This window comes from Megascapheus bottae, chromosome 15 (genome assembly GCF_031878675.1).
Source record: "Megascapheus bottae isolate mThoBot1 chromosome 15, mThoBot2.hap1, whole genome shotgun sequence".
Taxonomy (NCBI): Eukaryota; Metazoa; Chordata; class Mammalia; order Rodentia; family Geomyidae; genus Megascapheus; species Megascapheus bottae.
In genome coordinates, this window is record NC_143523.1 from 45872193 (window position 1) to 45890016 (window position 17824).

The 17824-nt window shown below is 43.2% G+C and overlaps 1 protein-coding gene across 1 annotated transcript in view; it reads left to right on the top strand.

Annotated features, from left to right (window-relative positions):
* Positions 1–2347: 2347 nt before the first annotated feature.
* The window catches only part of Sec24c (SEC24 homolog C, COPII component), a 25537-nt gene continuing 10060 nt past the window's right edge, over positions 2348–17824 (top strand). The window contains exons 1-7 of the mRNA XM_090346569.1: positions 2348–2708; positions 5509–5708; positions 8431–8566; positions 14266–14438; positions 14662–15033; positions 15543–15679; positions 16903–16971. Of these exons, the coding sequence (XP_090202695.1) occupies positions 5537–5708; positions 8431–8566; positions 14266–14438; positions 14662–15033; positions 15543–15679; positions 16903–16971 (1059 nt within the window). The 5' untranslated portion in view covers positions 2348–2708; positions 5509–5536. The remainder of the gene's footprint in view (positions 2709–5508; positions 5709–8430; positions 8567–14265; positions 14439–14661; positions 15034–15542; positions 15680–16902; positions 16972–17824) is intronic.

Here is a 17824-nt window from a genome sequence, read left to right on the forward strand (position 1 = left end):
TGGTTATATTAGCATTTACTGAGCCCTCAGCATCTGGTTATATTAGCATTTATAGAGCCCCATCAGGTTGACTTGTGGACCCAATAAACCAAAAATTTCTGGGACTAATTTTTAGATTTTGTGTGTGTGTGTGTGTGTGTGTGTGTGTGTGTGTGTGTGTGTGTGTGCCAATCCTGGGGTTTAGACTCAGGGCTTGGTGTTGTCCCTGAGCTTTTTTTTGCTCAAGGCTAGTACTCTGTCACTTTGAGCTACAGTTCCATTTCCGGCCTTTTGACAGTTAATTAGAGATAAGAATTTCACACCTTTCTTGCCTGGCTGGTTTTGAACTTGGATCCTCAGATCTCAGCTTTTTCAGTAGCTAAGATTACAAGGGTGAGTCACTAGCGCCTAGCTCTTGAATTTATGTCTGGGGTGGGTTAGACATTTTTTTTAAACTTTCAACAAAGCTTCTTTATTCATTTACATGAAGATAGTCTCAGCAATATGTAATAGAAACAAATTCTAAGTTTAAAATTAATCTTCCATTTTGAAAGGTTCAGGACTTTTTTTTTTTTTTTTTTTTTTTTTTGCCAATCCTGGGCTTAAGCTCAGGGCCTGAGCACTGTCCTTGGATTTTTCTCAAGGCTAGAGCTCTACCACTTGAGCTTCAGCACCACTTCTGTCTTTTTCTAAGTATGTGGTACCAAGGAATCAAACCCCGGCCCTCATGCATGCTAGGCAAGCATTTTAACCACTAGGCCAAACTCCCGGCCCAGTTCAGGACTTTTTTTTGTCTTTTCTTTCTACCTTACTCTTCAATACTATCCTCCAACAAAATAGTAGACAAATAAGTTTATTTCCTTACTTTTCCTTAAGGTCAAGGATCATATGGGGATAATTAAAATTGGCTCTTTAGAATTTAGACATTTGTATTACTAGTAACTTCCCTGGTAATACTGATATTATTGATCTCATAATCTGCTGTCATCAGCTATAAACTCTGGACAGAAGCAATCTGCCTCATTAGTAAAGCATGTGCAAGGTCTGTTTCCAGTATAGACCAAAGTTCAGTTTTTTGGGTTTTTTTTACTTACTTGTGCCTCAAAATAACTATTCACTGTCAAGATATGAGAATAAAGGCTGGTGTGGTAGCTCAAGCCTGCCATCCTAGGTGCTTGGAAGGTGAAGAGGAAGAGACTGTAGTTCAATGGAACCCTGTTGAAGAGACTCCATCTCAAACAATGGTAAATGCAGTGATGTGCACTTATTGCCAGCAACACAGGGAAGCCCAACTAGGAGGATCACAGCCCAGGCTTAACCCTGTATAAAGCCAGACTCTATTCTGAAAATAACCAGTGCAAAAAGGGCCTGGGTTCAATCGGTAGAATGCCTGCTTAGCAAGCTCTAGGCTGAGTTTAATCCTTAGTACTTCCTACCAACTTCTCCTCTCCCCTAAAAAAAATGATACATTTTTGTTCTCTCGATTTGCAGAATCTAGAACATGAGTTAGTCTACCATAGTGCTCTAAAATGAATGGAATAAATAATATTGAAATGATTAAAAAGCCTGACATGATGGTGCAAACCTATAACCCTAGCACTTCTAGCACCAGAGAGGTGGAGGCAGGAAGGCCACGAGTTCCAGGCCAGATGCTTGCTCTACAGAACTGGCAAAGTTGTCTAAAACAAAACAAAACAAAAAGGATCACAAAGGAAAGTGACAAATTATTCAGCAAACAGGGTGAATGATGATTGCCGAAGGAATTGTAATTCTTCCATCAGACAAGAAGGTAACTGTTTTTGATAGAACTCTGCACCTAAAAAATAGTCACTGTACAAAAACAGCTAACAACAATTGACCTTTATTGAGAGTTTTCTACAGATACAAGAGAATTTATGAAAATCCTAAATTCATCATCCCAAGATGCTGCTATTTACAGAAATAAAAAAGGAAGGGAGGTCACCGGGGATCAGCGGCTCATGCCTGTATTATTCAGGAGGCAGAGATCCGTGGGCTGTGATTCCAAGCTAGCCCAGGCAGGAAAGTAGGTGAGACTTACTCCAATTACCTAACAAAAGCGTGAAGGGCAGCTGTGGCTCCAGTAGTAGCGCATCAGGCCCGGCCTAGAGTTGCAGCTCCAGGACGGGCAAACAAAAGAAAGAAAGCACAGAGACAAGTTGCTCAAGCCAGTGAACTGCAGAACCAGAACTCTAAGGCATCTTTCATACAGACGGACAGCAAAAGTCAGTCCCTTCCACCTCCAGACTGTGCAAAGGTCAGGGGTGAGATCAACCTACGGAAATCAATGGGGGTCAAGGGCTAGCCGGAAGTGGTTACAAGACCCAGATCAGAGGTCATTAGAACGTCATAACCTGGTCGAGGGAGGGACCTTACTAGAGATAAGTAAGGCAGTCCAGGCTTCTTAATTGCACCTCACTTGGTGAGGCCATAAAGGGACCAAGACATCTGAAAGAGACAAAAACAAAAAGAAGCACAAATCTCGGCAGAGCTTCCCCAGAGAACTCCACGAAAGGAGAGGAAATTGGTGCATGCGCAGCATCCGGGTTCTCCGAATGCATGCTTAATACCGACGTGGCAGAAGGTGTGGCTGGCCCTGGAGCGTGGGGGCGGGACTTCCGGGGGGAGGATACGACGTCCCTCTCGGAACCGGAAGTGGAGCCTGGGAACCTTGACGTTAGGAACGAAATCGAACCTGGATCTGGAGCCGGGTGAGGAGTGGCATTCGGGAGCTTGGGAGGTGGGTCGGAATGCAGAGGCGAGGCCGGGATATTACTTGCCAGATCGGGGTCGGGTTTTAGGAGGAAGGGAGTACTCTTTGGGCGGGGCTTGTGTAGAGACCCTGGTCTCACGCATCCTGAATCAGTCCTAGACCCACCCTCCCTTCACCTCCGGGCCCACGTTCCGGCTCCCGCCTCCCTGTGGAATGGGGCCGACGCTCGGTTTCTAATGCACCGATGAGCAAGGCCCTGCCTCTCATCGTGGTCGGAGAAACCGACTGGGCTTCTCGGTCTTGTTCCATGGCGCTCCCCGATTCCCCGGCTCGGCCACTTTCAGACTTGTAGATAGCTTGCCCCGCCTCCTAGGGTTGTCACCCTCCACTCGTCCGCCCCGAGTGGAGTGCAGCCTGGAGTTGCACGCCAAGCTCTTGAGTCTCTGTGTGTGTGAGAGAGAGCAGGATTCTTTTCTAAAGAGAAATACATCCTTTCCTCTCCCTCCTGACTTGAAAGATAAAAGGGAGGTGACATCTGTCAAGCTTAATATCGGTGACCTGTGTAAGGGTTAGGGTTTGGAAGAGCAGCTCCTGAGGTGGCTTTGAGTGTAAAGGGTTCTGATCCACAAGAGCAGCTCAGCTTTTCTCCAGTCAAGATCGCCCTTCCTGGCAACGGGGAGAGGCCCATTGTTCCACTGCAGCACCTGAGCTGTCTCCTACCTCCTGGGCCCCTCCTGTGTATCGCATAATTAGAATGACAGGCCTGTCCAGAATGCATGTGATTAGATAGTCCTCTTCTTTGAAGGACTTTTGAAAGGTCCAAAAACACATCCTTCTGTTGTTGGGTAAGGTTGTAGTAATTTTAATAGTGTGCAATCATAAAAAAAGCCTTTAAGGACAGCAAAAGTAGGAGAGTTGGAGAAGTGCATTGGGATTTAGACCAATCATAACCCTCCTGCTTGAGGGATGGGACCAATGAACTTTTCCATTAAATCTTTGTTACAAATCCTTGAATTTGTGAAGATGTTTTTGTATCTGTCTGAACTCAGTTCTAATCCATTGCCTTGCTAGAGATTTCAGGTATTCCTCACATTTGATGATCATAATTCTTCGGTTCTAAGAGCTGCCTACTCTATGTGTATGTGTGCCTGAACACGTGGGCACACACACACACACACACACACACACACACACACACACATACACACACACACACACACCCCTACCTATCCTGGAGCTTGAACTCAGGGCCTGGACACTGTCCCTGAGCTTTTTTTCTGCTCAAGGTTAGCACTAACACTAGAGCCACATTTCCATTACTAGCTTTTTGGTGGCTATTTGTAGATCAGAATCTCATAAACTTTCTCACCAAGGCTAGCTTTGAACTGTGATCCTCAGATCTTTACCTCCTGAGTAGCTAGGATTACAGGCATTAGCCACCAGTGTTGATGAGCTGTCCATTCTTAATGAGAAGACTAGGGTTGTAATAGCATGTGAATTATTATTATTTATTTGTTTGTTCATTTTGCCAGTCCTGGGCTTGAACTTAGGGCCTGAGCACTGTCCTGAGACTTTCTCAAAGCTAGAACTCTACCACTTGAGCCTCAGAACCATTTCTGGCTTTTTTTTTTTATGTATGTGGTACCGAGGAATTGAACCCAGGTATTCTTGCGTGCTAGGCAAGCACTCTACCACTAGGCCAAACTCCCAGTCCCAGCATGTGAATTATTATAGTTTAGAATGTCATTTTTATAAGTTACTCTACAGTTTGTGTGACCACAAACAGGCTCTTGCCTGTAATCTAGCTGCTCAGGAGGCTGAGACCTGAATCAAAGTTTGAATTCAACTTGGGCAGAAAAGTCTGAGACTCCATCTCAAATGAACCAGCAAAATGCCAAACTGGAGGTGTAGCTCAAGTGGTAGAGCACCAAAAGTGAATGAAAAATTCTGAGTTTATGCCATGGTACTGGCACAAAAACAAACTTTGTTTTTTGATAGGGAGGAATTTTAGTTGGTTGTTTTTTACATTTCACTTGAATGATTTAAAATGACTAGTACTGTAGAGGACTCAGTGTTTATTGAATTAATGGGTGAGTGATTCTAAAGAGAATAGAGAGTAGGAATAATGTTCTACTTACCTGTAACTTCCTGGTAGTTTGTCAGCCATAGGACTCCTTCTGTGACTAAACACTGGAAATCATACCAATGGGGAATAAAGGCCATAGCTCCATTTCAGTGGGTCTTTTTTGTTTTTTTTTTAGGTTTCAGACAACTTTTATTTTAAGACGGTAAACAAGGCAAAGGACTGGTCTGGAGTCAGGGAAGGGCAGACAGAAGTGAGTGCTGGGCCAGGTGAGGTGGGGGTGGGGTGGGGAGAACAGGGTCGCAGAGATCTTTAGCCCTGCAGCAGGAGCAGCTGCCCTCCACAGCCAGTGTCCAGTGGGTCATTTTTTTTTTTTGGCTTATGTTTACATCATATTTTAAATGACAAGTTTAACAAACAAATGTTCAAGGAGGGAATCTCTAATTACCAGTGGGTCTTTTTGAAGTTGAAATTTATACTTTCTTGGCATTGATACAGCATGAGGTTCACAGCAACAAAATCCTTGCTTTGAGGAAAGTATCTAGGTACTGGCAGAGAAGAAAATTACTGAGCTCCTCTGGTGTGGCAATGATTAAGCTGATCACTGCCTGATAAGGTCAATCACTTTTGATCTCTACTGCCTATCCCAAATGGGTGCTTTCTCTTTTACAAAGCTTGTTTTGACTAATTTTTCTTTTTCTCTTTCATCTAATAGGTGAGAGCAAGTTGGGGATGCTCTCATAATGAGTGTCAACCAGTCAGCTCCACCTGTGCCGCCATTTGAGCAGCCCCAGCCCATCTACGCAGGATATCATCAATCCAGTTATGGTGGACAGCCTGGATCCACAGCCCTTCCTACTCACTATGGACCCTACAATGGCCCAGTGCCAGGCTACCAGCAGACACCTCCTCAAGGTGTGTTTCCAACTTTCTTTTGGGCTAAAAAAGAAATCGGTTTGTATCACTGTAGTAAAGGTATTTAGGGACTGGACTTAGGAGCATTAATCTGATTCTCTGAATCTGAGAATTGTGTGAGCAGTCTGTCCACATTTTAATTTGGGTGACTGTTTCTACCTTAAGACATTTAATGGTAGCATATCTTGGTTGACTGGCAGCTCATTTCCTGAGGGTGTCACCCTAGATAACCTCACCTGGCTGCATTGTTAAGAGCCAAATAGAAGGGTTATGGGCACACCTCTAGTTCATATATATATATATATATATATATATATATATATATGTACACACACACACACACATATATATATATCTATATCTATATATCACATATATATTGAGAATGCCTTATACTGGACAGATGGTTCCATCTATTAATGATTCTGGGATAATCTGCCTATAAATAATAATTCTGGGATATATATATATATATATTTTTTGTTGTTGTTGTTGTTGTTGTTGTTGTCAGTCGTGGGGCTTGAACTCTGGGGCTGGGTGTTGTTCCTGAGCTCTTCAGCTCAAAGCTACTACCCTACCCCTTGAGCCATGGCACCACTTCCAGTTTCCTGTTGGTTAATTAGAGATGAGTCTCATGGTCTTTAGTCCCTAACTGACATTAAACCACCATCCTCAGATCTCAGCCTCCTGAGTAGCTAGGATTACAGGTGTGAGCCACCATTCCCAGCTTGGGATGAAGTGTATTTGTGTGCCTCATTTTTGGTGCTTCTCATACTTTTCTTTCCTTTCTTTCTTTCTTTCTTTTTTTTTTTTCCTAGTCATAGGACTTAGATCTGGGCCTAGGTGCTGTCCTTGAGCTCTTCAGCCCAAGACTACCACCCTACCCCTTGAGCCACAGAGCAATTTCCAGTTTTCTAGAGGTTAATTGGAGTTAAGAGTCTCATGGTCCTTAGTGCCCAGGCTGGCTTTGAACCTTGATTCTCAGATCTCAGCCTCCTGAGTAGCAAGGATTACAGGTGTGAGCCATTGCGCCCGGCAGAGTCTCATATTTTTCTTATGTCACTTCTTTTCCTTTGACTGAATTTCCTCCTTTTCTTTTTTTTTTTTTGCCAGTCCTGGGCTTGAGCTCAGAGCTTGAGCACTGTCCTTGGACTTTCTCAAGGCTAGAGCTCTACCACTTGAGCCCCAGCACCATTTCTGGCTTTTTTCTATGTATGTGGTACCAAGGAATCGAATCCAGGTCTTTGTGCATGCTAGGCAAGCACTTTAACCACTAGGCCAAACTCCCGGCCCCTTTCCTCCTTTTCTTATGTGCTACATTAGATCAGTGTTACATTAGCTTGGTGTTTCATTAGGTTTTTACTATTTGTGTGTGTGTGTTTGTGCATGTGTGTATGTGTGCCCTAGGCACCCAGGTTCTTGTGTAGCCTAAGTACACTATACCACTATATGTGGTGCCCCCAAATGTTTGACTTCTATGTAAATTTTTCAAGAAGAACAGCTATGTACTCTATAGATTGCCCAGAGGACATTTTTGGAAATTACTTTGGTCATTACTGGGGTTTGAGCTCAGGTCATGGAGACTGCTTGACTAGCTTGCTCAACTGGTGCTGTACCACTTGAGCCACACCTTCAGGTGTGGCTAAACTTTTAAGTTGTTCAAGAGAGTAGATTCCATAAAGGGTTCTAAGAAAAAGGAAACACCAACGAATCATAGATATGAATGGAAAATGAATGATTGCCATTTTAATTGCTACTATGAAGAATAAAATCTGTGATGTAGTAAAATTAGGTTTCAGTTCTTTAGAAGAGCCTAAGTCTGGGTTGGGACTTTGGCTGGACAGAGTCCACCTCTGCTCTGTTAAGTTCTGACTTATCAAAATGGAGTTTGACATTCCCTGAAGAGAAAGCTTTGCTACTGAGAGAAAGGTTATCTAGTTCTATCCTGCTTAGTGAGCAAGTTCAATTAAGTTCCATTAAGGCAGATTCTGTATGTGATCTCTACTGAGGGCCGAGCAAAAGAAAAAAAAAATCATTTGAACCAAGGTTAGCAACATTCTAAAATGATTTGTCAAGGAGCTAATCACTTTCTTCCTGGTTTCTTGTGGAAAGGATGGCTAAGGGTAGTAGAAGTAGTTTCAGTGACAGCTCTCATGGATTGAGTGAATGGAGCTTTTATGAGAATGTAGGTGGCAGCATCAATGAACTGTCCTGACTGAACCCTTATGGAGAACAAAGTCTGACCTATGAGAATCCTCCTGAACTATATGATGTTGGAAGTTTCCATCCTTAGGAGTGGATGACTAAGATATGGTTGGGATATATAAAATGTATGAAGAAGAGAGTGGCAGAAGGACTGGCAAAAAAAAAAAAAAAGTTCTATACCACCTTTTCTACATATGCTCCTAATTTCTGAATTGTGGAAAAAGTTTTGACTTTTTCTCTAGGGTAAGAACACTAGATTGTACTGGGTTGAGTGAGAGAAATTGTAGCAATACTCTGTATTGTTATGTCCCTGACTGTTGCTTTATCCAAGTGTACCTGTGTCTGAGTTAAGGTTCTCTGTTGAACATCCATGTTTAGATACTGTTGTAACTATAGTTGCATGTTGTTGGTATTGAGTCAGTGAGAGTCCAAATTTACTCATGTATTGCTGTGTATTTCTGGCTCAGGGTGTAGAAAGTGATTTCACAATGATTTAGTTTCTGTCCTTTACCCTCAGGTATGTCAAGAGCCCCACCTTCCTCAGGGGCACCTCCAGCCTCTACAGCACAGGCCCCGTGTGGCCAGGCTGCATATGGTCAATTTAGCCAAGGTGATGTACAGAATGGGCCAAGCTCTACTGCTCATTTGCAAAGGTATGTACTTGAATTCACCTAGTTAACGTAAAATTTGTCTAATGGAAGAAGAAAAGGTTAAAATGTATCAGGATCTTTTTTTTTTTTGCCAGTCTCGGGGCTTGAACTCAGGGCCTGGGCACTGTCCTTGGACACTTTTTGCTCAAGGCTAGTGCTCTGCCACTTGAGTCACAGGGCTACTTTCATTTTTTCCTGTGGTACCAAGGAATGGAATGGAACTCAGGGCTTCATGCATGCTAGGCAAGGACTCTACTAGTAAGCTATGTCCCTGGTCCTGTATAAAGGTCTTTATCCTTTTTTTAAACAAAACAAAACAAAACAGAGGCCGGGAGTTTGGCCTAGTGGTAAAATATTTGCGTAGCATGCACGAAGACCCAAGTTCAATTCCTCGATACCACATACATAGAAAAAAGCCAGAAGTGGTACTGAGACTTAAGTGGTAGAACTTTAGTCTTGAGAAAGTCCAGGACAATGCTCAGGCCCTGAGCTCAAGCCCATGACTGGTAAAAACAAAAAAAAACCCTAAAAAACAAACAAAAAAAACCCATTGCTCTTAGTACTTGAGTTCTTTTTCATATTCTTTTCTTTGAGATGTATATGCATGTGTGTGTATACACAGACATGTGCATGGGCATAAACACATGTACCAGTACTGGAACTTGACCTTAGGGCCTTACTGTCTTGCTTAGGTTTTTCCACTCAAGATTAGTGCTCTATCAGTTGAGCTTCCACTTTCAGCTTTTTGGCAGTTCAGTAGAGATGAGTCTCTGAAATTTGTCTTCTCAAGCTAGCTTTGAGCTGTGGTCCTTAGATCTGAGTCTCCTGAATAGCTAGGATTGCAGGCATGAGCCATTGGCGTTGGGCTCTCTTCTCCTTATGTGAACCTGCAGTTTTTCTTTATTAGACACATCTTCAGTAATGGATACATTGCTATTAACCTAAGTGAGAAATGGAAAGAGGGATCTCAGGTATATTTATTTCTAACTTCTCCCTTTCAGATTAGGCACTTAATAAGATTAAGTTTGTACTTGGTCAGTCAAGCAATAAATACTCAAATAAGAAGCACATAAATGATGAAACCTTCAGAGACTTGATAAAGCCGACTTTGCATAAGAGTACATTAAAGCAGGGAAGTCATCTGTATCTTGGGTTTTGGTAAATAATTTAAAAAGTAGAACTGTGATGCCAGGCACTAGTGGTTCATACCCGTAATCTGAGATCTGTGGATTGGAGGGTGGGGCAGACAAATCCAAGAGGCTTTGTGTATGTGTGTGTGTGTGTGTGTGTGCGCACTGGCCCTGAGGCTTGAAGTCAGGGCCTGAATGCTGTATCTCTTGAGGTTTTTTTGTTTTTTGTTTTTGTTTTTTCTCAAGGTTAGTGCTCTATCACTTGAGTTACAGCTCCACTTCTGGCTTTTTCTGTGATTAACTGGAGAAAAGAGTTTCATAGATTTTCCTGCCTGAGCTGGCTTTGAACAATTATCCTCAGAACTCAGCCTTCTGAGTAGCTAAGATTATAGGTATGAGCTACTGGTACCCAGCTATAAGACACACTTTATCTCCAGTTAAACAACAAATACACAAGAACTTGAGGTGTGGCTCAAGTGGGGGAATGCTAGCTATGAGAAAAAAAAACAAACAAGGGAGGCCTGAGTTCAAGCCTCAGTATTGGTACATGTGTGTGTGACCTCATGCGCACAGAACAGAACTTTGAGTAGCAGATTTGATAATGGCAGAGTTACCGCTGACATTGTATACATTTTTAAGATTGACTGTAAGCCTGGAATCGAACCGGGTCTGCGTGCATGCTAGGCAAGTACTCTACCACTAGGCCAAACTTCTGGCCCCAAGAATGTGAAACTCTTATCTCCAAAGTCTGTGAGACTTTTTTCCCCCCTAGTCCTGGGGCTTGAACTCAGGGTCTAAGCACTGTCCTTGGGCTTTCTCAGCCCTACCACTTGAGCGACAATACCACATCTGGCTTTTTCTCTGTATGTGGTACCGAGAAATCGAACCCAGGTCTTTGTGCATGCTAGGCAAGCACTCTACCACTATGCCAAACTCCTGCCCACTGGATTTTGTTTTTCAGAATTTAAACTTGGGTTGATGCTTGGCGAACCTTCCAAAAGCAGATGCAAAACAACTACTCTCAACCCAGTTTCAACTTCCCAGAAGAGAAAAATAGTTGATTAGAGTCAGTAGAGACTATTAAAGGACAGTAGCTAGTAGAACACTTTGAAATCATAGCGGGAAAATAGTTGTCAAGTTAGAATCATGTACTTTGTCAAGAGAAAGGGCAAATAAAGACATTCAGATTGAGAAATGACCACGTGCAGACTGACATGGTTGAAAAACAACTATGGAATGAAAAGAGAACTGAGCCCAGGAAAAAAAAAAAAAAAGATCTTTTAAAGAGAAGAGAGAGAAATTAAAGAAGTAGAAAATAGATTGTAGGTCCAATTCTTTTGTAATATTTTGCTGAAAGGAAAGCAGAACTTTAAGGAGAATTGAAGTTATTTAGTTGGATTTTAGGTAATTTTATTGAGATATATTTCATATACCATTTATCTGTTTAAATATACCTATTTAAATGTACAGTTCAAGAGCTAAGCCTGTAGCTTAGAGATTTTTTTTTGTGTGTGTGTGTGGGGTGTCAGTACTGGGGCTTGAGCTTGGAGCCTGAACACTGTCCTTGGGCCTTCTCAAGGATAGTGCTCTTACCACATGAGTCACAGCATCACTTCCAGCTTTTTCTATGTATGTGGTACTGAGGAATTGAACCTGCGTCTTTGTGCATGCTAGGCAATCACTCTACTACTAGGCCAAACTTCCAGCCCCAGTGGTAGAGAGATCTTGCCTAGGATGTCCAAGACCTTGAGTTCAACTCTCAGCACTTTAAGATAATGAAAACAAAATAACAGTATATCACAGACACATGCAGCTAATTATTATCAAAGTAATTGCAACGTTCCTTTTCCCCTTTCTTTCCATACTGAGGATTGAGCACAATATTTTCCATATACTAGGCAAGTGTTCTAACACTTGAAGCTGTTTCATTAGTATTTGATACAGTTTTGCTAACTTTGCTTTGGCAGGTTTTGAACTCTCAATTCTCTCTTTACTTCCCATGTAGCTTGGATTTCAGGCATGTATTACCATGTCAGGCCTTATATAGCCCAAGGTAGCCTTAAACACATTCTGTATGTAGTTCAGGCTAACCTGGTACTCTCAGTCTTCCTGCCATATCTTCCTTTATAATGGGATTACAGGCATGTGCTATTGTGCCCAACTTCTTTTTTTTTTTTTTTGCCAGTCCTGGGCTTGAGCTCAGGGCCTGAGCACTGTCCTTGGACTTTCTCAAGGCTAGAGCTCTACCACTTGAGCCTCAGCACCACTTCCGGCTTTTTTCTATGTATGTGGTACCGAGGAATCGAACCCGGGTCTTCATGCATGCTAGGCAAGCACTTTAACCACTAGGCCAAACTCCCGGTCCCTGTGCCCAACTTCTTTTTGCTTTTTTCACTCCTTTCACTGCCTCCTGAGTTTTGGTATTACAAGGGTGTGCAATGGTTTTAGGACATTTTCATGACCTTCTCTTTTAGCTAAAATAGCTATCCTGTTTATGTATTTTCCTCCATTTCCTCATGGTTCAACTCTAAGCAATTACTGTTGTACTTTCTGTCTTTATAGAATTCCTATTGGGACCTTAAATAAGAATCAAATTATATACTATGTGATATTTGTAACTGGCTTATTCTGTATATTGTAGCATATATCAGTACTTCATTCCTTTTTATGGTTAGGCAATAATTCATTATATGGATATATAGTATTTTATTTATCCTGTCTTTCATTGGTGGACATCAAAGTTGGTTTTGGTTTTGTTTTCATAGTGCTGGGCATCAAACCTAGTCTTATGGATGCCTTTCAAGTGCTCTAGGTCTGAGCTGCAGTTCCAGTATAGTTGGTTATTTATTTATTTGTTTATTTTGGATGGTTATATTTTTGTGTACTGATAGAGCTATAGTTCAGTGGCAGTACTGGCCTGGTACACTCAAGACCCTGAATTTGATCCCTAGCGTTTCCCTAATATCATCAGAGGGAAAAAAAAAAAGTAAAAACTAGTTGAATGAATGTATGATTGACTGAATTAGTGTTAAGGACAAATGAGAGCCAACAGAATGTAAAGTACTAGTTTGTTTAGTAGAGATTAAATATGGCTGGAAGAATTTCAATGTTAAGACACTACCGTTTTGATGAATTTGATTCATTCCTGAAGTCCCTAGGGGAAGGAGCCTTCATGTATAATGTCCTATGTTTTCGATATCTGCAGTAATATCAATGTAAAACACTAGTGCCTTTGTTTGGACTTTGTTCAGTGTTATTGGAATTACTTTTTTTGTATTTATATTTAATTACGCAACATGGTTATCCAAGTAACGACTTGTTGCTTGACAGACCCACATCTAACTGGTTTGTCATTTCTCTAGGCCTTTACTGAGAGTGAGCATCTTCCAATTAGTTCAGAAGGCCAGATTCAGCTGATTTGTTTCTCTATCTTATAAATTCTTCTAACATCTGCCTCAGGAGAAAGTAATAAATACTTTGCTTTATAAGTTGAACAACAATCAAGTTGCATCTGTTTGCTCTTACTGTATTTATTTTTTACTTTTATTTATTTATTTGTAGGTCGTGGGGCTTGAAGTTGGCCTGGGCACTGTCCCAGTGCTCTTCAGCTCAAGGCTACACCCTACTCTCTCTCTCTCTCTCTCTCTCTCTCTCTCTCTCTCTCTCTCTCTCTCTCTCTCCCTCTCTCTCTCTCCCTCCCTCCCTCTCTCTCTCTCTCTCTCTCTCTCTCTCTCTCTCTCTCCCTCTCCCTCTCTCTCCCCTTAACACCCTACTCTTGAGCCAAGCCTCACTTCCCATTTTCTAGAGGTTAATTGGAGGTAAGAGTCTCTGGTTGTTTAGTGCCCCAGCTGGCTTTGAATCTTGATCCTCAGATCTCAGCCTCCTGAGTAGCTAGGATTATAGGTGTGAGCTACCACATCTGGCTTATTTTTTACTTTTAAGTAAGATCTCATTGTGTAGCCCAGGCTGGCCTCTAACTCCATATCCTCTTGCCACACCTCCCAAGGACTGGGATTACACTCAGGCATGACCACTCCCAGCAACTTTTTTTTTTTTTTTTTTTGCCAGTCCTGGGTTTAAGCTCAGGGCCTGAGCACTGTCCTTGGATTTTTCTCAAGGCTAGAACTCTACCACTTGAGCCTCAGCACCATTTCTGGCTTTTTCTAAGTATGTGGTACCAAGGAATCGAACCCGGGTCTTCGTGCATGCTAGGCAAGCACTCTACCACTAAGCCAAACTCCCGGCCCCTCCTAGCAACTTCTTTACGTACTTTTTATGTGCATGTGTCTCCTATTTAACTTCAAAGTTCAGATGACAAAATTTAGGCCTTTTGTCAACACAGGGTTGAGGGAGAAGTGGCAATAATTTGCCTATCAGAGTAAGCAGTATTTAACTAGAGTGCTTGGCATATATCTATGGAATGGACCTAAGATTTTCCATAAGTCATATCTTTGTAGAGACTCAGGAATGTAATTTACTTACAAATATCCCACTTCCTCTATGATGTGTATCTCTTGCCAGCTTCAAAGAATATTCCAGCTCAGTGTTACCTCTATTTACTTCTCTTTACAGGCTCCCTAGCTCTCAACCATATGGGTCGCCATTGGCCCCTGCGGTCAGCCAACCAGCCCTGCTTCAGCCTTTTGGCCCTCCCCCAACAAGTGCGCAGGTGACTGCCCAGCTGGCTGGAATGCAGATCAGTGGTGCTGTGGCCCCAGCCCCTCCCCCTTCAGGGCTGGGCTATGGTAAGTAACGAGGGATCACAGGAACATTACTATCTCCTCCTTTTCAGAAGCATTCGTCTTGTGAATATGCCAAAATCCCTTCTATTTCCTTTTATTTTTCCTATGCCTTTTGGAACCTAGGTCCTAGGACAGTTATAACTAACCATCTTGTGAGAAGTGAAATGATTTACTGAACAAGGAGGCAGAATTGACTGGACTGCTGACTTGACTTTTTCTCTTTCAGGCCTACCAACATCGCTGGCCTCAGCCTCAGGAAGTTTCCCTAACTCTGGTCCATATGGCTCTTATCCTCAGGGCCAGGCTCTTCCCCTTAGCCAGGCCCAAGGACATCCTGGAGTTCTGCCTCCCCAGCGATCTGCCCCACCACTGGCTTCCAACTTCACCTCCCCAGCTTCAGGGGGTCCTCGGATGCCTTCAGTGACTAATCCTCTCCTGCCTGGGCAGGGTTTTGGAGGTCCACCAATGAGCCAACCTAACCATGTGTCCTCAACTCCTTCTCAAGCTCTGACCCCAGGTACCCAGATTACTGGGCCCCCAGGACCACTACCACCTATGCACTCCCCACAGCAGCCAGGCTATCAGCTGCAGCAAAATGGTAAGTTGTTTCTTCCTTGAAGTCTGACTATTACTAAAGGCTTTAGCTAATTAGTAAAGTGGTTTTTGTTTTTGTTTGGTTTTGGTATTGCTTGCTAAGTGATGAATTAGATGGAGACTTGAGGTGGTTTATATGTCATTCTTTTTTCTCAGTTCAAATAATATATCCTCCCTTTAAATGGCTTCACTAGGCATTGGTATATCTCATAACTCTATATTCATAGCACTCTAGCTATTTTCGTGAGTCCTTAAGAAGAGACAGGAGGCTAGGAGCATGGCCTAGTGGTAGAGTGCTTGCCTAGCATGCATGAAGCCCTGGGTTTAATTCCTTGGTACCAGATGCACAGAAAAAGCTGGAAGTGGTACTGTGGCTCAGGGTAGAGTGCTAGCCCTAAGAAAGCTCAAGGACAGTGCTTACACTGAATTCAAGCCCAAGGACTGGCCAAGAAAAAGAGAGAAGAGACAGGAAGAGAATTTTGAGATGATCAACTTTGTGCTCTTGTTTCTCAGGTTCTTTTGGACCAGCCCGGAACCCTCAGGCCAATTATGGAAGCCCCTACCCTGGAACACCCACGTTTGGCAGCCAGCCTGGGCCTCCTCAGCCACTGCCTCCTAAGCGCCTGGACCCTGATGCTATCCCTAGTCCTGTAAGTAGATGCTTATGGTCTAAGAGAAAGGTATTGTGTCTTGCAGATAAGCAGGTTGATCTAGGTGAGATGTTTATCTACCATTTCCTGATAATCCTCCCCTCTCCCTTTTTAATCTTATTATCCCAGAAACTGTGTATAATTTTTGACTCTTGGACCTAGAACCTGAAGTTCCAGAAGTCTTTTAGAGGCAGTTTGACTCCAGAGTTGCCCAGGGAAGGAAGGGAAGCTAAGAATGGTCTTTAGTATCAGTAAGAGCTCTGAGTTGAGGGCTGTGTGCTCTCATTATTGGATATATGTGGTATGGTTACTTTTGCCCTTCTGTGGAATAGAGGCTGCATCTTGTTCCCTTAGAGCTCATAGGACAACATTCTTCCTATTAAGTAGAGCAGGTGTGGGGAATTCTCTGGTGTTAGGTGTTTAGAGCCAGATAGCTTCACTGGTTCTTCTCTGATCCTTGTTGGGCAGTGTTGAAGGAGAAAGCCCCCAGTATTTTATTTGGTAGGTCCCTGCACTGTGGTTGGGAAGAGCAATCTACAGTGTATGAGATGTGTGTATATGAAGTCCCCCCAAGAGAGCTGCTTCTCCCAAGAAGAGGGTGATTTTCACTCTTGGAGTCATTATAATCCTCAGGCCTTCCTTATCCAACTTGGAATAGAGGACTACTAAGTAGAGGCCACATTATCTCCTGTCTGTGACATTGCTGTCAGTTACCTCACCATGCTTAGCCATTGTCATATTCCATTCTGTTCTTTTCCCTCTTCCTTTGGGATCCACCATGGTGAAAAAGACTAAGGGGTACCCAGTAGGATTGAGCAGCCCCTCCTCTTCTCTCCTCCCCTGTGGAAAGGAGAGTCTAATTGGATGCAAGGGAGCTACCATGAACACCAGATGATTCCTTGGATGGGAGGTTTGGCTTTTCAGAGGGAACATTCCTCTTCTTCCCTAAGGTTTCTACCATTCAACCAGTCCCTGGGGAGTCCCTGCTTGCCTCCTGATTGCTTCTTTTTCTGGTCTTGCTCCATCATAATCTCAGCCACTGCAAGGCTCTCTCCCCTAGGACTTGGAATTTCCAATCTAGAGAGGGCCTGTTTCCAGCTGTCTGAGCTGGGCTCTAGCTCTTGTCTAACTCAGTCAGGGTTGAGAGAAGTAACATCTGCCTCTTGTTCTTTTGTCTCCCTCCCTGTGTTTCCCTGCTGCCTTTATTATTAAAACACTAAAAGCAACTCAATGAGCTGCCTCCTCAGCAGAAAACCAGGCACAGAATAGACCCTGATGCCATTCCTAGTCCAGTAAGTGCAGGGGGTGGGTTTGTGTGCGTGTCATCCCTGTGTCACTGCCACCCATGCATGCCTATGACCTCATCTCACCTCATCCACCACGTCCATCCCTCTCCATACTCTTCCCGTAACCCTTGTAGAACTTTGTGTTTACATGCTGAAGGATATGCATGCCTCAAGTCACCACGTACTAAAGAGGTAGCAAGCTGTTGGCAGTACCTTAAGCATGGATGGTAGATGGTCAGGCTCTAAAGGCAGAGCTAGGTGTCATGGAAAGCTTTAGTTTAGTCCTGCTGGCTCCTCCAGGAGCTTGTGTGTGACATGATGGAACAGGACAGACATGAGTAGTAGTGCTTTCTAGTTTGGGGTGATTTGTCCACAGCCTGTTGTAGAGAAACATTTGTGTAGGTTGTTACTAACATACAGTTTCATAATATCTCAAGCTAGCATTTCATACAGGGGAAGGAATTGATGGTTTGGGAAAATGGGGACCATTTTTTCATCAGGAGAGTCTCTGACTCTGGTATATTTATAAAGTTCAACCTTTCTGCCATGGGATAGAATCTTAATTGCCTTTTATTTTTTCTGGCTTTACCAAACTCATCTTGAAGTAACTGACCAAAGGTAACCAACCTTCACAAGGGTCTGATTACCAGCTTGGCATATCCTTTCCTACCTGCCCCTTATTGTGTCTGTCAAAAAGCACGGGGTGGAGGTGGGAGGGAGAACGGGGGACGGGGATGGGGGACGGGGACGGGGATGTGTCCTGAGGACTGGGTACATATCCTCTTCTGTATTTATCCACTGATGCTTACCTGAAAGGAAGGCAGCATCTGCTTCCTCACCTTACCTAATCATTTCTGGC